This window comes from Phaethon aethereus, assembly GCF_964289735.1.
Source record: "Phaethon aethereus genome assembly, chromosome: 7".
Lineage (NCBI taxonomy): Eukaryota > Metazoa > Chordata > Aves > Phaethontiformes > Phaethontidae > Phaethon > Phaethon aethereus.
The window spans coordinates 19266632-19290936 of NC_138583.1; the positions used below are offsets into that span (position 1 = coordinate 19266632).

The following is a 24305-nucleotide window of genomic DNA, read 5'->3' on the forward strand; positions in this document are numbered from 1 at the left end:
CGAGGTGGCCTTGGAAGAAGAGGACAGGCCCCTTTGAAACCTATACTCAAAGCTGAAAAGTATTGCATAAAAGTGTGTGTTTTCACATGCTAGGTCTTGGGTGGTTCGGAAACATATACAGATCAGATAGTCTCTGCTGGAGGAGGGATGCTCAGGATAGAAAAGCTGAGGCATTCTATACTTAGCACAAATCTCCAACCATGTTGAATCTCTTCATTTTATTGAAAAGGAGCAAGAATACAAAAGGAAAAAGAGAACACGTGTCTCATTTCTTGCTCAAAAGGCAGAGGGGCCCTGGCTGTGTGGTGCTTGGTGCTGGCCACAAAACCTGCCTGAGGATTCACGCAGGCTTCTAGGCAGGACCCATACTTTGCTTTTTATCTCTGCTGCTGCAGTTCTGCTTAGATATTGGCTACACCTACTCAAGTGACACTTTTAATGTGGTGCGGGTCTGATCCACAGAAAATATCCTCCATTCAGAGGTTCCTGGCTGCTCACCCGCTATTTGCTGTGCCGTGGGTGACCCCAAATATCAAAACATGCTTAGTCCAGCTGGGCTTTACTAGCATGTGTAAGGACTGTGTAGACACCATTTCTTAGATAAGCCGCCTGTATTGCGCAGCCAACCCCTCAGCTGGACTTGGGCAAAGGAATAATAGAGTGTGGGGGGTTGCTGCACCTGCACAGAGCGCTGGCCTACAGGGAACCCCGTCCTCACCTTGAGAGGCAGCACTGCTGGTGGTGGCTCCTCAGTGCTGGTGGGCTTCTCTGAAGCTCCAAGGGAGGAATCCTAAGCTCCAGCTGTGACCTTGTGATTCGTATGGAAATCAGCAAGACCGGCTACAGCTTTGCTTGCCAAGTCAGGGACATGGGCTGCTGGGTTATGAAAAACCACAAGCCCTACTGAGACCTTCCTCCAGGAACTAGAGGGCCTGCTGAGAGCCTCTTCTCCCACTCATCCCTCCAGCGGCAGCATGGGTAAGCAAACCACTATTGTCAAGGCTGAGGGGGATCAAAACAATGGGAAGGAAATTAAGGCAGTGCAGGGGGGTGGGAGGAGTGAACTTCAAACCCTCCCTCCTGCTTCACCAGCTCCAGCCATTCCCACTGGAGGCCTTGGTCTGAGCTCCAGGATGAAGATGGGAATTTGCCTTTTGCTCCTCTTCCTCTGGCTGCACCTGGAATTTCAGAAGCTGCCCCATCCCCAAATCAGCTGCTGGACCCTGGAAGGCAGATGCTCTGAGGCTGGGGGTTCCCACAATGAATTAAGAGCTGCCCTCCCCTTCTTTGCATACACTTATCCCACAGAGGTACTGCTGGGGCATTACAAAGGCCATAGCTAGAAGAAGGGAGAGGTTCTCGAGACACAAGTAGTCTTCTGAATACAGAAGAAGTGTGTCCTTGGAGAGGCCTGACACACCCTCCAAGCAGGGACTTGGGGAACGCAAGCAGCAGGTGCCGTATCACTAGGGGACAGAAGAAATCTGGACAGCAAGCTTGAAGAAGCACTGTGTACAGCCACTGCCAAGCTGCATGTATGGAGAGGGTTTCTTCAGTGAGAAATAAAGCCATGCAGCCTTTCTAATGCTTAGCCTACCTGGACATAACCTCTCTCACTGACTGGGACAACCGAGATCATGATGAGCAACACTCAGAGGTTTCTGTACACCAGCCACGGGTGGGAGACTCCTTACGCTGCCCACGGCATGTTGCATCTGCAACGTGCCATGAAACAGCCCCTGCTGCTCTCTGAAACCCACTCAGGGATCTCCTGGACTCATCTGGCCACCAGAGACAGCCCACCTTTATGCCAACAGCAGCACCAGCCCAGCTTTACGTGGAAACAGGCAGAGGCACCGACATAGCTTTGCAAGCAGAAGCACCTTCCTCAACTGCTCTTGCCCACTGTTCCACTGCCTCAGGCCCATCACCAGCTGAGGAGACATGAGCAGTTCCAATGAGGGAACACAGCACTAGGCTATGAACACAGCAGCCATGAATGCAAACATCCCCCCATGGGCTGACCTGCTGGGTGGTCTTTCTGACTCAGTGCCTCTATTTATAAGGGGGAAAGAGTAGTTCCTCCTGCACACAGTGGGTTGCAATCCCACTGTGTAAGGCAACCCTGTGGAAATGCCCGAAGATCAGAGGTCTGGCCTGATCCTGTAAGCAATACCTTACCTACATGAGTGGGAGAAGCCAACTGCAAAACTTGGCTTGGGTGATAGCCCTGCTTCAGGGGAACAGAAGCTTAAACTGGTTTAACTGAAACATCCCTACAACAAGGAGCAGCCAGCCAGCATTACACTCTCTGCCTTGGAGTAAAATGGTTTTGCTGTCCCAGTCAGGGCTACCTGTATGTATTGGGTCTGTTTGGGATGGAGTTAACTTTCCTCATAGCAGCCTGTAAGGCACTATGTTTTGGATTTGTGGCTAAAACAGTGTTGATAACACACGAATGTTCAGGCTATTGCTGAACAGTGTTTGCACAGTGTCAAGGCTTTCTTATTCTCACTCTACTGAGCCCTCTCCACTCCCCAGGCAAGTAGAGGTGGGATAGGCAAGAAGCTGAGAGACGATGCAGCTGGGACAGCTGACCCAAACTGGCCAAATGGATAACCCATACCATGATGGGGTCATGATGCTCAGCAATAAAATCCACATGGATTTGTCTTCCAAAGCAGCCATTGCTCAGAAACTGGCTGGGCATCAGTCTGCTTGTGGATGGGGTTGAGCAATTGTCTTTATATCACTTGGTTTTGGGTTTTTTCCCCCCTTCTTTCCTTCACTTATTGAACTGTCTTTATCTCGACCAATGAGTTTTCTCACTTTTGCTCTTCCTGCTCTCTCACCTATCCGGCTGGAGGAGGGGGATAGTGACCGAGCACCTGTGTGGGTGCTTGGCCACCGGACAGGGTCAACCTACCACACTATACAAGGCAAACCCACCCTTGCAGAGAGTCCACCAACAGCAACAAATGCAGACGCCTGGGCAGGGCTGGTCTCCTGGGTACGGAGGCACACACATGTACACAGGACAAAACGTGGTTCTACAGGGGATAAAAAAGTAAATAAAAGATACCCAAAGGTCTGGGTGGGGTACCACATTACCCTTTTTAACAGCTTTGTTACTACGATCGGTTGAAGTGGCGTTCTCACTTGACACAAGAGACTGTTCTCCCAGGCCTCCTGCAAAGGAAAAAGAGCAGAGACACATCTCCTGGTAAGCAGGCTGGCCGAGCTCTGATGTGGGAAGGACAGCAGCTGTCAGTGATGCCACTTATGGGTCTGCAGCCACAGAAACTGGCTGCTTTGCCTGTACAGGGAGCTGGGACAAAGCTGGGCTCTTTTCCTGGATTTCTTCCTAGCCTACAGTGGCACGTTGCAACTCATCACCATCCTGTGCCTTAGTTTCACCGTATACTGAGTAGGCAGAAAGTCTCTTCTAGGGAAGGTTAATTCCATGGAGATTTACTGAGTACAAGAGCTATACAAGGAATATGGTAGCAATAGTGAGCATCACTGTTAAATCTCCAAATTAAAAAAGGTACACCGTCAAGGCAAAGAACGATCTACATTCAGAACGATCTACACTCAGACCAATACGCTTTTACCAGCTCTTATACATGTGGCCTTAATTCAGCTTAATCTGAGAAGACAAGTCCTCCTCTGTGATGCTAATACCCACTGGCTACCAGATCAGGAAGACCTGCCACGTTAGCTCCTGGGTATTTCTTGTGCTTCACTCAGTGCCAGCTACCCCTCCCTTTTGGAACAGCACTGCCAGGCACACACAGGTCCCCATGGAGGTGGCTCCATCCAGCTCAGTCACCGAAACAAAACTTGTTGGTCCCACTCCGAGTGCCTCCCTGCCTGGCTTTCCTATTGCCCTCACGGAAAACCAACTCATGAAGTTTCCGTGATGCACAAGACACCAACATGTTGGTGGAGGGATTTGGTGGCTCAATGTCACCGCTACTGGTCACAGAAACCACAGCAGCTCCATGGCATCTTTGTACCAGCACTGTGCCTACCCCTTTCCTTTCCTCCAGCCAGCACTGCTGCTTCCTGCCCCCACCTGCGTGCTACAGCAGGGCATTGCTGGCAGCAGCGTGCAGGGGCTGCAGAAGCGACTCCACCAGGTTGGGCTGCCGAGCACACCATGAGGGCTGAGGGGGCTCAGTGCATCTAGAACCCTCTACCATAAGATAAAGACTGAGGAGGAGATCCTAGCTCCCCAGAGAAGTCACATTGCTATGGAATGGAGACAGAGACCTCTGTCTATAGCCCCTACTGGTCTTTTGTCCATTAAGGTACCACAATACTTGGCAATAGCCCAGTACTTGATTTTTTAGTTTTTCTGATGTATGATGTAGAAATAGGATCTTCCCTCAATACTGGATCCATTCTGCCACAGAAGAAGATTTACGATGTCACCCAGTGCCAGAAACTGATTTAAAACAAAGAATAACTTGTTAACACTTCTGTTTCAAAGGACTTCTGAATAGTTCTGCCCACTAAAAAGGAAAATGCCAACTGTGCAAACTCACCTGTGCTGCAGGAAGCAAATTCCTCCCCTGCGCAATGTTACCACTAAAGTCTAGTTTCTATAAGCACCGTTATGTCCTCTCTGATACCTACAACCCTAAGGTCTACAGACAGCCCTGCCATGAGCAGCACGTAAGAGAATCACCACCAGGTAACGCAGTAGAAGGACTGAGTTCCTCTTCATATTCTCTTGGCTACTGGGCTAGCAAGGTGCCAGACATAGTGGAGTTCTGAATGCTCACAAGGCAGCTGATGGATAACTGCTTTCATCAAAGCAGTTTTCAGAGCACTGGAAAGACCCTGAACTATGCATCTTCTGTCTTGATTTTGTTACTATAGTTTTTTGTTGACAAAATATTTTCTAATCTTTCTTCCCACCACCATCTTCAACTTCCTCTAGAATGCCTGTTTCTAAACGAACACCCCCAATAGGGAAATTCCCAATGGGGAATTTCCAATTCCCCAATAGGGAATTCTGTTTGCCAGCAAAGCAAACAAAACCAAACCAAACACCAAAATTCAGAGAGGGTAAATATTTCAAAAAGGACAAAGAAACAGAAATATTTTCACAATATTGGTTTTCTGTGGTATTTATCAGTTTCTTAAAAATGTCTAAATGAATAAAAGTTCAGAGTGTTTAATGATTTTGCACCCTACCATAAAGTCTACCCAGGGATCTGTTGATTGTCCCACCAAGGGAGGACCAACAGTCATACAGTCCTGAGATTTGAATTCTATGTAGTACCAGCAGCTGCAGGTATGGGGAAGGAGGGAGCACTAAGAGATCATCCAGCAGCAAGAGGACCTTCAGGACAAGGACAGTAGAAGAAAATGCAGTGAAAGGGATAGTAAAATGGTTGGAAAATGGGGGAGGGAGAATAGAGAAGAACAAGACTCTCTATAGCTGTTTGACTTCCAGGTTTCCTGGGCTTTTCGTTTTGCAAGGTCTAACTTGGGAACACCACAGAAGCCAGAGAGCAGCTATAGAGTATAGAAACCTGGGCAGCAAGCCACTGAACAGTCACAGATCCAACATGGAAAACCAACCAGCATCTCTTTGGCAGGAAAGCTCTCCATGGTGACTATAGTAGGAGGGAGAACTCAAAAATGGTACCTCGGGTGAGCGAGCACAACACATGAGACAGCAAGATGTATAACAGGTAAATAAAACTGGCACGGACTACATTCACAGCCTTAAGAAGGTGGTGCCAATATCACCACTGTTGTCCCCCTGCCTCCTTCCCCATCTTGGTATTGTGGGTCCCCTGTGAGCAGAAAGGAGGCTGAATGAGCTGATCTCTGCAGAGGTATTAGCAAAAGCAAGTTTCTACAGTCTTGGTGACACAGTAAAGAGCATGGTCAACCAGCACATGCACAAAGGGAGATACTGTTAGTCATACAGAACTGCTGGATGCCGTGTGGACACTTCCAAGAGGGAAGTTCCACTTTCAAGACAGCTGGACATCTTCCAGCCCCTGAACCAGTCTTGCTTTGCCAGCTGGAAAACTCTCCTTTTGCTCTGGAGCCGGCTTTTGCAAATCCTTCTCCAGCCCCTCCAAGGGGTACGTCTCTGACACCTTGGAGGAAGGCTGAGAGAATGGTATCAAATTCTACCTCTGCAACATGATATTACTATAACTAACTAAAATATCAGGAAAGGAATCATGAAAGACACTAACAAAATGAACCAGAGGAAAATAAATACCCAGACTCTCAGCCGACTATAGGTTAAAGCTTCCTGGTCCAAGAGACACACTAAATCAGGGGACTGTCTCCCAAAGGAAGTGCCATAGTTTAACAGAGCTTGACTGGACAAAAGCCACTAGATGTGTGAACAGGAACAAGCCTGATTCAACAAGATGGATTGCTCTGAACTCTATCACTCTTTCCCAGCCTCAATGTCCCATCCTAAGATTTCCCTTTGTTTTCTTTCATGCCTGGTCCTCGTCACTTCCTTAAGCCCAAGCTCAACAAAAGTTCCTCTTCTCAAGTTAGATTTTACATCCCCAGGACTTCTCACCCCACAGAAGTATTCTATTCTTTACACAATATCCCATTCCATTTAAAGGAAACCCCAACCAGCCATTCACCACCAGAATTATTAAGGCATGTGGTCTTTGCTGAAGCAAAGGATAACTTTCTATTTCTAAATAAATGCAGCCTGCTTCCAGTCACAAACAGATTGCTTCTTAATTGAACTTGGGAGGTGAATTATATGGTGAATTAGGAAAAAAGAACAACTCTGCATTTAGTGAATTGTTCCCCTAAGAGAGAACTGTATGAGATTGAATTGCAAATGATGGCACCAAAGCCTACAGCCGGGCCCCCTCTCCTGCACCCGAGCTGCTGACCTCTGCCGTGCCGCAGTGTCATTTGCGCAGACTGCTTTTCCAAGCTGTGAGCACATTCTTTCCCAGAGATCAGTGCAAGCCTTGGTTTCTTATGCAAAAGAGATGTTTGAATAAACTAGTGTGACTAATGAAATCTACAACATCTTTGCATATTTTCTCTCATTGTAGCCGATGAGAAGGGAGAGCTCTACACAAAGGCCAGATATGGGTGTGCAGATATACCGGATATTTTCAAACACTACTAATCTCACTAGTACAGACAGGGAGCACCCACGCCTTTCTCTCCCACAAGGGTGTTTTCGAATCATACGTGAGAATTTTGGAAGATCCTGTTCCGATTCACCTGAGTTTTTACACATTTCCTATCCTTATGATACCTAAACATATGCCAAAGATCGAAGCAACTTGACATTTAGTCCTCTCTTCTGATTCTTCTCAAGGGAAGGTTAATGCAGGATCCTAGCAAAACAAAGATAAGTAACTGATGTGCCATAATAAATACATAAGGAAGCAAAGAAATGCACCTTGCATCTGGAAGCAGCTGCACATAGGTTGCAGGCAACGCAGGTCCTGCTGCCCCCTCAACACGTTCCTGACGTCGTACCTCTCTGTTGGACTGTTCTGTCAGGTCCGAGAGCAGAGCTGATTCCAGCCTTGCTGCTCCAGAGCATGAAATGCCCGTGTATGTTTGAAGCCTGTTATCATCAGAAACGCTGAAGAGGAGAATGTAGATTTTCAGTTTGACACAATGCTCCGTGGAAAGCCAATACAGTAATAAGAAGGCAGGCTTGGTCTGCCGCTTACAGTAACCCATGATGAGATGGGCAAAACAGGATTGACTTTTCCATTTTTTAATGTATATCCAGCAGTTGACAAACCCTCCAAGATCACTTTCATCCTCAGTACTTCTCCCATTGCTGTGCCAGACCAGCCATCACCTTCCTCCAGCCTGACTGTTCAAGCTTTGTCTGCACCTCCCACATCCAGGGATGATACAGAATTTGATAGATCATGCCTCCATACAGGGAGCTGCACTAGATCTCCTGAGCTCTTTTAACTCCCACGTATTTGTGATTCAATCCTTCCTAACAATTTGTCCTGCTTAACAGCTACAGCCCCAGCAGGACACTGCTGGACTCCCTAACTAGATTAAACTTAGTTTCTGTGCACAACCTGGTAGAAAACACACACGAGATTCTCTGCCCAGGCTGAGAATATTTCATCTTCTACCTACAGCACACTTTGTACAACAGCTCGTTTCTCTGTTGCCCACAGACCTGGACTGCCAAGGGAGCTTGGCTGACTGAAAGAAACATCCAGTAACTCAAATGCACCTTAAATCTGAGATAAATCCACCATGCTTACAGCCCTGGCTGAAGAACAGGTGCCTAAACTGTTTGCAGGAACTAGGGAGGCAGCCTGAGGTGGTAGGTAAGGGTCCAGCGAAGCAGAAAGCAGCAGGCTGTGGCATTGTTGGAAAGAAAGCTGTTTCTCCCACTCTACCAGGAGACGAAAATGAAAATCCAGTTTTGTTAAAAGAAGCCCAAGTTGTTCAGCTGGAACCAAAGTAAGAGACAATGTATTAAGAGAGAGGGCACAAAGCATGCCATCAAAACCGTACTGTTTGCCGTTCCCTTGTACTACTAGCACAGGGTAAAAGATGTGTAACCTGAGGAAAGCGCGGGAAGCAGACTCCATTTAGTACCCATTCTTCCCACAACACAGGGTGGGACTAGGAGAAGTAGTAATATATTGGACATGAAAATTTGTCTTCTACAAGATGCAACTTAGGGTTGAAGGTATTTATTGCTGTGCATGTTCTGCCTTTTTTATTAAGCCCAGGCAGTCTGAACCACCAAAGAGGGGACAATCAGATCCTTTACTGAATAAAGCTTCTGTGCTTGCTTCCACTTGATTACAAACCATGAGGGGCTTCTACTCTAAAAAATGAGAGGAAAGCTAAGCAAAGCAGCTAAGCAGCCTGCTGGTGAATCAGGACACATATAGTGGGCCTAGAAATACCCACCACTCTCCTACTGGGTCCCTCTAGGACCTCAAACCTGCTTGAGTGGCAGCTGACTTCTAAAACATTTTAACAGCACCTATCTTCTAGCTTTTATCTGAAAACACTACTCTGGGCAAGGTGAGTTACCCAACTGAAAGCAAAGGAGAAACATCAGTCTATCCCAAGATACGTAAAGCTTAATTTTCAGATGAATTTTGGGCTAACACCCAACTACTCCTAATAGGAATTGTAGGTGTCTGGAAAATTGCAGTTTGAGAGTTTGAGAACACAAAATGTTCCTACATGGAAGCTGGATGGGATGAAGCTTTTGCAGCATGTCCATTTTTCCCAAAGTGGAAAAGTTCCCATTAAAATCAAAACCTCCCCCTTTCAGAGCAGTTCCAAGCCAGGATAATTTTTCCTCTCCAGACCAATGAAGACCCTCTTTGTGTTCACTGGATCTCCTCTTCCTTCCCTGGTTGCTGTCCACACAGGGGAACAGCTCCATAGCTGAATTTGGAAGGTAGCTACCACAACCACATCCATCACCTCCGTTGAGGACAAAGGAGTCCCCAGTGAGCTGAGTACTTTTCAGGTTCTCCTATTTTTCTGATTTAGCAGAGAATAACTTGACTGTACACATAATTATTCTGGTCCCAAGTGGATCGAACCACAGCAAGACTTTTTCTAAGATGACTTACTGTGGAGGAAAGGCCACTTCACAGCTGGGACACAACCAAGGGGAAAAAGCGTCATAAAATACGTTTTAAAAATGACTAACAATTTCACCTCCCCTGCCTATGCCTTAAAACGCCTCACTTTCATAGCTTTATTCAATATACATGCTAGTCACACGCCACACTTAGAGACTGGATTTCAAACAGAGGCTACAATGAAGCATCAACAAAACCAAGAAGTGCGAGTAACATTAAACACTTATCACTGTTCAGAGCTTCGGTTCTGGTGAACTCTGTCATAGTATGAGCATCAGAGAAGCTTCTGGAAGAATAGGATAAGTCAAACGATGTTACATGCTGCTTTTTAACTTCCTCATTAATCAGTGGTCAAGAACGTTTTAGCATAGAAAAAACACTTCATTGCACTGGATTTTCGAACTACAGAGAAAGTGATGATTTTATTAAAACAAGCTCTGCTGGGAAAATGCACTCAGAATGCGGAACAGATGTTTCCCAGAGCTGGTGGAGAGTCTATAGCAAAAACCTTTCATAAACCCCCGGGCCCTGGAGGTCTGAGCAAATGATTTGAGATAGATCCTTCAGCATTTCCTGTCAATGGAATAGCTGCAGTTCCCTCAATTTACTTAAAGAAAAATAAATTAAAGAGGAGAAAAATTCCGAACCCCAAATTCCCTGCAGGAATCTGTTTTTCATATTCAGAATAAGCTGACTAGCTGCAATAACTCAGGAGAGTCCCAGGGTCCAGAGGCTTGACAAGCAGATGTGTCATCTCCACATCAGCTCTGCAAACACTTGTGCGGGGTGAGGACGCTGGCCTCCCAGGGAAGTTCATGAGACGAGGAAGGTGAACACAGCTAAGCAAACACGGGGCTGCCACAAAACATGAGCTGCAAAGCACTTAATGCACCGAGCCCTTCTGCCAGCCACCCATGTTTGGAGCAGGAGCAGGCAGAGCTGTAGGCAGCACTGTTCTGCAACACCCTGTGTTTTCCCTGGGCACTCCCTGCTGTTCTGGAAGTGGCAGCGTCACTTTTATACCGGGATGCATCTTCTTTCTAAATAAGGCATTGCAAGAAATGGAACAACCTGACCCAACCTCTCCATCAACCTTTCAGCTGAGAGGCAATGCTTAAGGGGAGCAATGCTCTCTGGAGACAAGGAAGGACTGAGAAGTCTGGAAGGGGCCTTTTCTTGCAGGCTGTAATAACCACCTCTGTTCCCTGGGGTAAAAAGACAGACAGGTAAGAGAGAAAAGAAAGAAAGAAGTTGCCTACAGCCTGTGTCATGTCACTGATTTCTTCCAGTGAGCGAGTCCTGAAAGTGAAGTCCCTGGCTTACAGTGCTTTTACTGAGGCAAGTGAAAATTAAAAGCTGAAGTGAACACACAAGTACTTTGGCCATGTGCACGACTCTGCTCTCTGGCCAGGTCCCCACACACAGTGTGCAACTCCTCTCCTCGCAGCACATCAGAGCAGTAATGTGTAGCACCAACTATCCCCCTTGATTTCTCATCAATCTGATGGATCAAGATACATTTCTGACAGGTGTCTGCCTCTCCATCACATTCCACTTGACTCACAATAATCCTCCTTCCCTGCCTCTCCTGTGAAAGGAAAGAAAAACAGAAGTGAACGTGCAGGTGATAAGGAAACTGTAAGAGCTGGCCTGGGTTCACCCACTACTGTTCCAGCAGGCAGTACGAGCCTTCCCGGCCCCCCTCTGCTAACATCCCTTTCCCCCTGACCTGCACGGTCTAATTGCTTCAGCCTCAGCCCACCCCGCGCCCCCTCGGGCACGGCCGCGCACGGCTCCCGGCGCTGCCTGGCGGCATCCCCCCGCCCCACCCCACCCCAGCCCCGGGCCCCCCGTCAGAGCCCGGGGCTCTCCGCAGCCCAGCCAGGCTGCTCCTCCCACTGAGCCCTTCTAATCCTTTTGTTTTCCCCCTACCTTGTTTATACTGGATAAAAATTAACTTAAAATGAAAACACTACACTGAAAGCTAAATTATGTTTGAATGCAATTAAAACTCCTTCCACGAAAAGCATGTGGTGCCAGCACAGTGACCTTCCTTCCAGCTTGCCTTCTGCCTGGATATTCAGACACTCCCAGTCCTGGAGCTTCTTGGAGCATTTTGGTGCCTTCTTACCACCCAGGAGCCTGCACCATGTCTAACAGACAGTTGAGCACCCTAGGCAGATACAGCTGAGACACCCTGTCTGCTTGGTCGCCTACCAGCTCACCACAGTTCATTTAAAGGACACCCCAAACTGACTGTCAGCAGCAGGGAAACTGAGGCACGAACCAGCGCTGAGGCGACAGGGCAACTGGGGCTTGAAAAGCTTTGGGAGCACAAGCCAAACGTGGCCACTGCTGGGCAGCCTTAGGCCAGCTCCAGCCCCATGGTCAAACAGATGCCCAAATCATTTCCCATCGTTAAAGATGCCGCAGGGGAGCTGGGGGGCAAGTGGCAGAGGAGCTTTCCTCCCTGCAGCGAGCTGCCCCCTAAGCTGCTGGCAGAGGAGCTGCCCCGTCCGTCCCAGGGACGGCCGCAGCTCGGTGTGGGAGTCAGGTCTCAAACCCACTCTCTGCCACAAACTGACTCCAGGATTCAGCCACACCACCGACTACAAAAAGAAGAGTGGCTAATCCCCTCTCCAGCACAGCTTTATACATCTCACGCTACCTTCTCTGCTCTGGGAAGTGGAACAGCAAGATAATCTGAATGTTTCCTTTTGCCTCTGATCTTTGCCCTGGAGAAAGTTGTTACCCGTTCCCCAGGGCTGTCCAAGTCACCATCTGGCCTCAGAACTGCAGCAGCAAACGCAGTCCAGCATTTCAGTCTAAAACTAATTTGCTTTCTTTCCCGACTTGACAGCTGAATAAATACTTTGTCCTTGCCATTTGAAAAGGGGAGCCGCAGCAAAGGTTTTTTTGTCCACCGTAGCTACAAACGCCAGCCTTCTTTCCAAATTAGGCCTGAACAAGCAGCTCAAAGTGAACACATTTCTTCCACAAATGTAACCCCTTTCTCTTCACAATCAACCACGAGCAGTTTACAACTTCTTCTAATTTATTTGTTGTTTGCTATTATCCATCAAGCCATTTTGGCTCCTGATTGTTTCTTGGACCTGCCAGCTATTTCACTGAACAGGGTGAGCAACTTCATTTTGTGGGCGCAGCAACATCCCCGCTTGAAAGGAGACAGCCCGAGGGTCAAGGCATCCAAACCAGCCTCGCAGAGTGACCATCTGCAACGACTGCTCTCAGAGCTTATTAGACCTTACTCTTTCACTGACCATTTCTGCTTCCAAATTCATTTTCTAAAACACTCTTTGAAATGACAAGGCAGCCTACGCGGTTGAGGCAAATTCAATTTTTCATTTGAGCAAGTATTCAAGGAAATTAGGCATTTGCCCAGCTCTGAAACAAATGCATGATTTAGGCAATTCCGCAGTTATTGGCTAAGCACTGTCGAATTTTACAATTAGGGTAATGGATTTAACTTCCAATGTAATTTCCATATGGATAAACTGATCTCCCCAAGTACATTTGCCCATGTGTTCCCTGCATCACAGTTAATTAATATAAAGCTATTTAATAACCTCCACTTAAACACAAAAGACTATTCAGACTCTTCTGGCATCAGTAAAAGGAACAGCCTCCCAGTGTGTTACACCAGCTGTAGACAAGAGCAAAAGAAAATTTAATTAAGAGCTATCGAGAGCAAGACAGTTGCAAACAGAAATCAGATGTTATAAATGCTCTACATGGTGACTACCCCAGCTCCATAAAGGGTTAATAATGCCATCTAGCACCAACTTCCAGGTGCCTGAGATGTGCCCAAAAGAGAAGTAGGAGATGGGGAACGCAGTGGGGCTGGGAGCCAAAGACGGGCGAAGTTGAGCAGGTAGCAGCGGGGATTCAGCATCATCCATGCAACGACACCGCTGCAGCTGTGCCCAAAGCTGACGGTGGCACCGCGTCGAATAGGAAGGAGCTGCTTGGAAGCAGCTTGGACTGTGGCATCAACGTAAATAGTTTCTGCAGATGTCTTTGTGTTCTTAAAGAAAGTTAATTGCTCATTAACAAAATCCAAGCTGATTAATTTCTGAAGTGCAGCATTTGACAAGAGTGATGCTGAGTTACTGCCTTCCTGGCTGATTTCTGAAAGAAGCACATGAATTAGACCCACAGGATAAACACTATCAAAGTTTCCACTAAGAATGAAAAAGTGGCAGAGTTTGAAATAGCTGGGGATTTTTGTTACAACGGAGAAAGATTTATTGCTTGTGTGGATTAATTTGAGCAATATTGCAGAGCTCATAAAATCACTACAAGAAAAACTATATAAGGCCGAGTGTTGGCTGCACAGCAGAAATAAAACCACTTATTTTGACAGGCAGGAGGCCACCATCCAGAAAACTTGATTTGAGGGAACAGTGCATTTACAAAACAAACTTTGTGGTGCATGTGACCAGCTGCCATCAGGAACCTAGACAAGAGGAAAAAATACATCTTACTCCATGGAGAACCCAGTGCAAGTAGCAGGGGTGTGTCATTCAGGTTGTGCTCCGGCAAGGGCCATATGGTGTCTTCACCTATTGCTTGGGACACTCTTTACCCTGCCCTGCGGGACCCTTATCACAAGCAAAGGAGAAAGAGGAGACAGAATTTACTTCTCTCGCCGTGAGTGAAGCATGTCTCTGCTTGTCACAGGCCAAGATTGGCACACCACAGCCCACTGTGCAAAGAAACACTGCAAGCCCCACTGGTCCCAACTGGTTTTGAAGCAATGTGTCATACTGGAAAGACCCTCGTCCAAAGAAAACCAGAGCCTGCATACCTTTTGGTGGGACGGGTGGAGTAAAGACTGTAACACCGCTTGCTGCTACTCAGGCACATCACAAGCAGCACCTCACTGCCCAGGGAGGCAGCGGGCAACCCTCCATTAACATCTGATGTTGACTCAAATGTTACCTAGCATTAAAGGACCACTCTCTCTCCCACATCACACTTCAAGGTCACATAGGGACTGTACAAAACACAGAAAAAGTAGGTACAAAACCCACATGGGTAAGCAGGGATAACAGTAAGATGGTATGTGCCAGCACGTGAGATAGCTCTCCATGGGTATCACCTAAGGGAAAGGTCTGAGGAGGCAAGTAAAAGAAAGGAATGAACTCCCTTCGGTGAATATAGGAAGGGAGAAATGGCCAAACACACCAAACCCTCTCTGGGCAGGGGGCAAAGTAAAACTGCCTCCTGAGGGACGAGAATACAGCCCTCTGGGCAAGGGGGAAGGGGCTACAGCTGACTCAAGGATAATCAGGAATCTCTAAGCAGGACATCTGAATGTGCAACACACAGGAGCTTGTGGAGTGAGGAAATGAGAAGAATCCTTCACGCATACAAGGGCAAAGAAATGAGATGCTGCTCTGCACCTCTCTCGTGCCCCCAGATTGAACAACTAGGGGAATTCTTCCTTACTGGAAGCAAGCAGTGTGGAAAGGGCAAAACAGCGCAGCCAAAAGCACAAAGCTGGCCCGTGCTGTGCTTTTAGAAGTGTAAGATGCAAAGCCCTCCAGAGCAGAATCTGTGCCTGCGAACTGAGGGGCAGCTCGCTGGATGGGCCGGCACATGTGCCATGCAGCATATCCCCGGGGCTATCCACCTACAGACTCTACACCACAGACTACGCTCTAGTCTGTGCGATCACCCCAGACGCCGTCCAACTGACGGATCAATCCGGTAGCAGTGGCAGGATGAGAACAGGCAGACATGCCTGACCAGCCAACTTAACCGCTCCTGACAGCCGTGCTGTCCTGCCTCTCCGACCTTGCAAGGGAGATCTGTCCTCTTTGCACATATACACCTCCCACACTTTGGCACCTTGACTTGATAATCTCCTCCTCCTCTCCTACTATCAGACACCAGACTCAGGTGGCAGACTCTGTTCCTGTGACTAGCAAAAGGGTATCCCTAAGATCATCAATTAGAGAGAAAAATCCCTCTCAACGTTTTCCAAAAAGGACTTCAAATTGGCACTCAGGAATCAAAAAAGAAAACCATTTGGAGTGAAAATATCAACCCGAAAGATTAACACTTGCTGGCAGGAGAGCCTTAACTACAGGGGGAATTAGAAGGTGTTCAGCAGCAGCAGCCAAGGGTTGAGGGCTTTCTAGGCAATCACCTCTAAGCTGGAGAAAATCAGACAGGTCTGAGAAGGTTGCAATAGGGTTGCAAGACTGTGGGCTGGAAGGAAAAAACACAGTGTCTGCTTTTCTGCAAAAAGATCACTGGCTTATCACACAGAAATGTGGAATTGGGAAAGGGAGTAAGTCAGAAAAGCAGTGTGAACAAGAGCACTCTCAGCCTTAGAGGACTTACCCAGTTCTTCCAAAGGGGAGCTCCTGCCTTGCCTTAGTAAGGTACAGAACTACGGGAAATTAATTTCATGGCTGTCTGCTCTGGTAAAACCCCTGACTGAATGGCCTCAAAAAGGTAAACATTGGGGCTAGTCATGGGAAAATCATTTGGCACAGCTAAATAAACCTCAGCATCAGGCCAAGAGTCAGGCATTTGGCACCTACCTTTCCGCACAGTGGGCTGAGGCTCCTCTTCCTGTTAAGAGGCTGCATGGACTGCAAAGAGACATCCCTAGAGTGCACGTCACGTGTTGTGGAAAACTGAAAGGAGGTACGCAAACAGATGGACAGAGCCCTTAGACAGGTCTCTTGGAACAAAGATGTTCCTCTACCCACATAAGAGGAAGCAACCTTCACTAAAGATTTCCCTGTGGAAGAGCAGACCCATGTGGAGAGTTCACAGATGTGGGTTATGTTACAGCACGGACATAGTTATTTGCATTGCTCCTGGCCAGTTACAACCAACATAGCTGATTAAGTTAGCACAACCCACAGATATGCTCTAAACCTAAAAGAATTAAAGGTTGGGCTCCAGGCAGCCTTGAATCTTGCAGTGCTGAAGTCCACCCCTTGTACCCTGAACCAAATGCCACCACAGCAGAGCACCAAACATGAGTTACAAGGGGAAAACAGCTCTGAGCTTGCCATGCATGTGCCAAGTCAACCAAATTTAACCATCTTTCCTTCAAATCCATAGATCAGATCGTCCCTCGAATTTCAGTCAGTCGTGGTCCAAAACGCCTGCATTATTCTGGAAGTGCATTTTGCAGCAACTTAAATTTCACTAGAAACACATCAGTATCATCAAAGAGGACTTGGAAGTAATGTGCAGCACTACTAGTGGCCACAGCCCCTAGATCGAGCAATCCCTCCCGACGTGAAGCAGCAGAAGCCCTGCTTGTGACTGCTTCCCGCACCTTAAGCATCCTAGTGGAGGAGAAGTCTTATTCTCCAGTCTGAGGCTAAACAGTACAGCTCTTAGCAGGAGAGCTGCGCTGGACCAGCCTGTCCTGCAAACAATCCCAGCTCCCACGGGAATCAACCCCTTGCCTCAGGAACGTAACCAGAGAACAGTGAAGCATGTTCCAGGGGGCTGACAGCCCACCACATGTGAATGAAGACCAGCTATGTGACTTGAAAAGCACTGTGGTCACCCTCCCTGTACCATACAGGCTTTCAGGCATGCACTCACACAGGACTGCACATTCTTCTGCTCCCTTCCAGGTCACTTCAAGGCTTGCCTCCATACCCCAAAGCAGTTTAAGCATGGTGCATTCAAATCTGTGATTCTGGGATTGTCGTGCTACAAAAAAAGCTATGAGCCAGTCCTGAAACAGGAAGAGTCCCATGAAACAAGGTGACCACAGGCTTCCCAAAAGAAAAAGCAAAGCAGCCTGCTGCAGATGTGGGCCTGGTGCAGATCTGGCAAAGCATCAGAGTAGCTGCCCGCATTTTCACAGCACGCTCTGGAACAGCGGAGCTGCATGTGCCAACAAACCAACTCCCCGCTCTTCACAGAATCACAGAATCACTAAGGTTGGAAAGGACCTTCAAGATCATCAAGTCCAACCATTAATCCAGCGCCACCATGTTCCCTAAACCATGTCCTGAAGCCTTATTAAAAGAGGGTTTAATGCAGAACTCCTCTCTGCCTCACTTGCCAGAGAATAGCTTGCATAAATCTGCTGCCAGAGCCTGCAGCTATTCACGACAGCCTCTGTCCCACCTCTGATTTCAGTAGAAATCCTGGGATCAAACATATCCTGTCTCAGCTGCACTGTTACCCGAAGTATTACTCGCTCTAGCTAGCAAAGATGCTCTGCACATCCTTCCTGCCACAGACTTGTGGCGGTGTGAAAGCCTCATCAAAGTCTTCAAGCCACGAGCCTGAAAACTTCTGAGGATCAGAGGCAAGGGAAACCTGCTTTGACTGTTCTTGAAAAGCATTCTTGGCGGCAGGAGGATGCAGAGCCAGAGCTTCAGCAGCAAGTCCGGCACAGCATGGCGTCAGCGAGGGCAGCCAGACGCGCGTGTCTTCTGATCTGCCGGTGCCAAACCCAGAAGAGACAAACTGGCCTTTCTCACTCGCAGAGGTGCCTTTCAGGGCTAGAAACTGCCCCCGTGATACCAAAAAAAAAAAAACCACCCCAAAAAAACCAAACACAGGAAGAAAGGTAATATATCAGAAAAGTCCTCTTAGTCCCCAAACTGCCTGAAAAGACTTAAATTAAGCCTGTTAGGATTAAATAGGCACATCCTTCCCATGGGCACGGCAAGAAAAGTCCTTCTTCCTCTATGGTGAATGCTTCAGCAGATGAAGCGATAAAGCAAAGGCAATCACCTTGCACCAGCAGACTCTCGTGGGTCCAAAAGAGAAGTGACACTGTGTAGTTACACAGCCTGCCTGTGGACTTTCTTGTTCCCCCACATTTCAAAGCCATCCGGGGGTTCTCAGCAGCACAGGAATCCTCAAAGCTTTGTCTCAAGTTTCTTCTAACCTGAAAACATATATACTGTAAAAGCAAATATTTTCACTAAAGTTAAAAAAAATCTATGAGAAACTTCTCGAAACTATAAGCTCTTTGGAAAAAATCTTTCATCAAAGTGATTACGAGTTGGTGAAGCACAGGCTTGCGGAGGATAGTGCTCACTGGCCAATCTCCAGGTACCAGATCCATTACGTTATGTTTTGAGCCATTACTGTACCTCTGTGGGGCCAGATCCTAAGGGTATCCACTTCAACACCACCGCATTAGAACAACTGATTTTCACAGTAACCATGACATCTAAACTTTACGCCACAGAAACAGAGACGGGGAGGTAGCTAACTTAAACAATTTAAATGCACAGTAACACCTTACAACATTTTTACAACATCCCTTACTGTTTCTCCTCCCATCTAGCTGCAAAACATTTTTAAGGGGGAGGAGGAAATTTCCTGTTTGGCAGAGTTGTAAAGTGGCACTACAGATGGTAATAGCAGGATGAATGGTTGATGTGGAAGGTATAGTGTGGCCTGCAGAATCTCCAATAATACAAGCAGCAGCAAACAAAAAGAACACAAGCAATTCTCTGAGCTTAGGACCTAGGTTCAATGGAGTGCAGTTCCTCTGTGGGGGGAAAAAACCCACACCTACCTTTTTTTTTTTCCCCTGGTTTAGAAAAATTAGAAAAATCTTCTCTCAAAGCAAGGTAAAATTGTGCAACTTCAAACAGTTCTTTTAGCAGATCACTGATGAGAGTAAAACTAAGCTTCGGGTAAAGCAGAACTGAGGTTGAGACACCTGTGGAAAGCAGCACAGATGTCATATTACTGGAATGACTTAAAATTGGGTTGGAGGAAAGCACTTTGGGATAAATCTTCAGGGAAATCCTGAAAGGGCCCAGATGAGAAATTAACTAGCCGATAGTCCTGAGCCCTCTTAGAAGAGCATGTTTCCTGGCATTCATGCAGAGTTACTCTGCACTGGTCACAAATACTCTCTACTAACCCACAGCTCAGAGTTTAACCAAGTCAGCAACATGCAGACACCTAAAACCTGCTTGGATTAAATGGGTTACACTTCTCTGCAGACCACCATCATGCCTGCCTTTCCTTCAGCAGTGTCCGAAAAAAACCCCACTGCTATAAACATACCAGAGAATGCTGTTTGCATGCAAGATGTTATTGCAAAGCCTTCTGCAGTTTTCAGCTGCTCAACCTGTGCTCTCCCTGACAAATTCTTGGAAAGGAACCTTCTTTGGAGCAAAGGAGACTGCTTACATGAATGTGAGTGGGACCACTCACACAAAATAATCCAGGCACATCAGACAGAGATATCCAGACAAAGCCAAAAAGGGACATCACTGCTGGAGCTCTGAAGCAAGTACCAAGCTGGGTACCAAGGAGACAGCTACCCCTAACTGTGAATCCCACATGAGCCAGAGATCTGAGTCAATGTCCCTCAGAGGGAAGGAACGATGACCCCGCTCTGTGACTTCACCAGGAGGGCAATGCTATTTGGGAATGAAACACTAGCTCCAATATTTGCTGAGGAAACGCTTGGAAACACTGAACTTCAAGGCATCCCGTTCTCCCAGAAGCCAAACCAGCGGCAGTGCTGCTCCAGCAAAAGAAAAGGCATCCCACTCTCAAGCAGGCTCACAAATTTTTAGGGTCTGAACAGCGGTTATGGCGTTTCTGCAAGTAGGAAATTAATGCAGAAAAGAAGTCTGCATCACATCCATGCTGTGAAATTAAGCTCAGCACAGAGATCTGTGGCAGATCCAGGCTGTCCTCAGATCAGATTCCCTGCCCCTCTCTCAAGGTCCTAGGGAAGGGCATAGCTATCTTTCTAGACAGGAGACAGGAAGAAGGCGAAGAGGAGGAGCTGGAATGGGAAAGCTTTAAACACCCAACAGTCTCAGCCCTCACGAACCAAGGTAGAGCTTTCACTAAAACAGGTCGTCTCCAGTAGGATCCAGTGAAGAACGATGTCCCCTGTCACCCATAAGAACATGGGAACCTCATTCCTCCTCCAGAGCCTGTCAGCGGCAGATGCTCCACACAAGCTAGCAGGGTGTATGCCCATAAACAGCCCAAGAGTGTCAAATGGCACAATTTTCACCCCTCCTCCCAGCCAAACAGCATTTTCTGGGGACAAGGAAACAACATAGGGGAAGAAGAATGCCTGGCCTAACAGCGTGTTCAGAACTGCAGCTCCCAGATACGAAGAGTCTGTGTGTCTGTATATATGTATTAAGTACTTCCTCCACTATATGACTAATCCGATTAACAGCTTTAGGAAACTCTGCAATGTTACAATTCAAGGGGTCCCATTCATAGAAGGTCTCGGACTGTTTCTGTACAGAGGTTGCATTCTTCCCACTGGAAAGAAAAAAGCAGAGCGCCAGACTTTCTCCCAGGGAAGAATGCATCCCGATCCCCACCATGCTGAAGGAGACCACCCTCTTATAATTGACGTAAGTGTCAAGCCAGCCCCACGAGAGACGAATCAACCCTTCCTGCCCCTGCAGACAGCCCCTCGCAGGGCAGGTGAAGACAGAGATCCCTCTGTGCATGCTCTCCAGAAAGCAGGAGAGTCACAGGGGCTGCCCACTTGCCAGCTTGCACTTCCAGGGCTGACAGCCCCGGGGACGAAGGGAGCCTGCCAGAGAGGAGGACAGGGCCAAATGAGTGACGTGACATCACCGTTCGCCTAATGCAAAGCATTGTATGAGGCACCAGCTTTGCCTCAGCCAATGAAAGGTGCCAGGAAAAGACTAGTCCGACCCCAAAACATGACCAGTACCTGCATTACACGACACAGATGTGTGTTATAAAATTCAGTTCATTTGCCAGACGGTGCGGGTCTGGCACCAGCGCTGAGTGAAAGAAATGTGCTAGATACGACAACTTAAAAAGCCACCATAGCAAAATGATACAGTCGAACACCATCTGGCTTTGCTTCTGCAGCAGTCTCCTTGTCTAACTTCAGAAGCTGACAAAGCAACATGGAAGAGATGAACGCTGCCTGTCCCACTTAGTCCTGATTTTCTGATTTACCTTCTGCTCTGAAGGCAACCTACTCCTAACCACCTATCACCTGAGAATGTGCCATGGCCCAGAACATGAATGGGCTAAATGACATGAAAATGCAGGATAATTGCATTTCCAGGGAGCAATCCAGAATCTGAAGAACTGGACAGCCCTCCTGCCCAGAACTTCAGCATCTGCATGAGTTTAATCAGTTACATCAACAGCAAAAGCGTGCCTCTGTGTCGGGCAATGGACGTGGCATCTTTCACACTCATCCCAACAGCAAGCTGGAGCACTGATCCCCAGAACAGGGCCTACACTGTGCTTAGTTGCTCTGAAACTAAAGCTAGGCAGTCACAAGGATACAGAATCAGCCACCAGTCCTTACAAATGATACAGTATGAACTGAGATGCACAGGGGTCAGGTGAACATGTAATTTCAGTGACTTCTGTCTCTACCCAACCTTCCATCCTACTTGCTAACGTAACAGCACATCAGCAGAGAGAGAAGTTTGTCCTGGCTGCTCTATCTCCAGTCCCTCTGGTGTGTCTCAGAGCTCAGACTTAAAACAATTTCTCTCTTGCCAGCCTAAAGCACAGTAGAGGGGAGCCCTCCAAACCCTCCAAACCAGTTGCAGAATGTTTCAGAGACTGTTAGAGTTGGAATCCAGTCAGAGCTACTGAGTCAAGAAACAAGTTTTGTTTCTAGTCTGGCACAAGACTGAGCATACATAAGAGCTGTGTAGGGGGGCAACATTAGCATATGTTAGCCCATCTATTGGCTTTACAGAAAATCAACACAATTGTTAACCTATTTCAATTATAACATCACTTCAAGGGTAGTCTGTATGCAAGACTGCAGTGGGTCTTACCTAGGCAGACAGCTGAAAAAATGCATTATTCCATTAAGACCATACATTGCACGAAAAGCAGGGAGGACAGTAAGAGTCAAGACTAATGCCAAACTGAGTGTCCCTATTTCAAACACATTTCCTTCCAAATTAGAAGAAAGATAGTTCCTCATGGAAAGAGACCAGTGCTGTAAATTTGAAAATCTGTTCCCTCAGACAAGATAGGACTGGCTACATGAAATGCAACTGTTTTTTATTTAACAAAGCTCAGAGTTGGATCCCACCCTCATGCTCCGCATGCACCTCCCTGGCTGTGGGAACAGGCATCATGAGAGGGAACTCCTTCCTCCCTAAGGATAAAACCAGGGGAAAGAAGGCATCGCCACCCCGGGGCTGCCCTTACCTGAAGTGTGTCTTGCGTTGCCATCTGAGTGCTTTGTTAAGTCAACAGTTCTGTCCATTTGAAACAGCTTCAGATCGTCTTCATCTAAAGCGATATCTCCCCAAAAGGCAGCTGGAGAGAAACAAACTGCAATTAGTTTAGGTTTTATTTGGGAAGGAAAGTACAGTTCCTATGTAGCCCGTATCGCACCCAAAAGGCGACGGAGATCTCTCCATGGACCAGAGAAAGGTAATACACAGCAGCAGTTTTAAAAGTACAGAGGGAGCGGACATCGGTGGAGGCCAGGTGACAGCATTTAAATTAAGCCACTGTGCAGATCCACCAGAAGGAGATGATTAGCTGGGATTCCTTGCGACACTCATTATAGGTCTGGCTCTCAACCAGACTTGAAGGTGGTGGCGTTCGCTCTTCATTAAAGCCTACACGAGGGACAATCACTGGCATTCCCCTAGGTAGCACGAAGGAGCTAGCTAAGTCGCGGCTCAGATCCTCACTGAGATGTTTGCATCCACACCATCCCCAGGCTAACAATTTGCCTAAGACAGGAGGACAGCGGTGAAGCGCTCAAGCTCAGCAGCATGTATCTAAAGGCTACAGTTGTCAGCCTGCAGGACCTCATACACACGGTTAGCACTCAGACACACTGCATTGGTCTAAATCCGAGCTGAGAGCCAGCCTACCATTTCCGCTTCGGTGGAGAAACACCAGTTATTCGTCCCTTTGTGGCTCAGTTACCCAGATTTAAGTTTGCAGAGTTCTTAGTTTTATAAAAATCCTTTGAGTTTCAGCCAGAAGCCACGAAAATAAGGTAAACAAACTAATACCTCAACATTCACAGCTCAGAGAAACACACTGGAAATCATTTGAGTGGAAAAAATGACACCCCAGGAGCATCCTGACCCAGTTGACGCTGGAGCATATAGTTACCATTTTGAGAATTTGAACAAAATAAACACAGGCAATGAAGCAGATGACCAAGCAGAACAGATCTTTCAGAGATAACAAACAGGTTACAAACAGAGCTGTTAAAACGCATGCGAGAAGCCTACGTAGGCTGACGAAAAATAAAATAAAAAAACCCCCAACAGAGCAAATTAATCAGCGGTACAGTTCAAGAACTCAGTAAGTCAGACAAGGAGCAACACTGAGTTGCTGTCTGCAACAGCAACCAGATTTGATGAAATCATGTTTTCTTCTCTTGTTAAGTCCACAACATTTACATTACCTGGCGGGGGGGGGGGGGAACATCCCATTGCTACACTAGCAACATTGCTGATCAAAATATGTCAGGCCTGAGAAACCAGTGGGTTTTACTGATCATCTCACTTTTACTGCCAAGACCAAAAGAAATACAGACCTTTATCTGAACGTCAGAAGCCTGCAATCAGACCTGTGGCAACTGAGTTACGGAAGGTTAACTCAGAGTGGTTTTTTCTGACACAACACGGCACTGGTTCTGATGCATCGTTTGCCTCCTCTATTCAGCATCTCGGCACCTCAGTCGGT

General features: G+C 47.3%; 1 protein-coding gene across 1 annotated transcript in view; it reads right to left on the minus strand.

Moving 5' to 3' along the window:
• The window catches only part of TLL2 (tolloid like 2), a gene marked incomplete at its 5' end in the record, with an annotated part of 95974 nt that overhangs the window by 37788 nt on the left and 33881 nt on the right, over nt 1–24305 (minus strand). Inside the window, 2 exons of the mRNA XM_082001977.1 lie at nt 3112–3189; nt 22800–22910. Of these exons, the coding sequence (XP_081858103.1) occupies nt 3112–3189; nt 22800–22910 (189 nt within the window). The remainder of the gene's footprint in view (nt 1–3111; nt 3190–22799; nt 22911–24305) is intronic.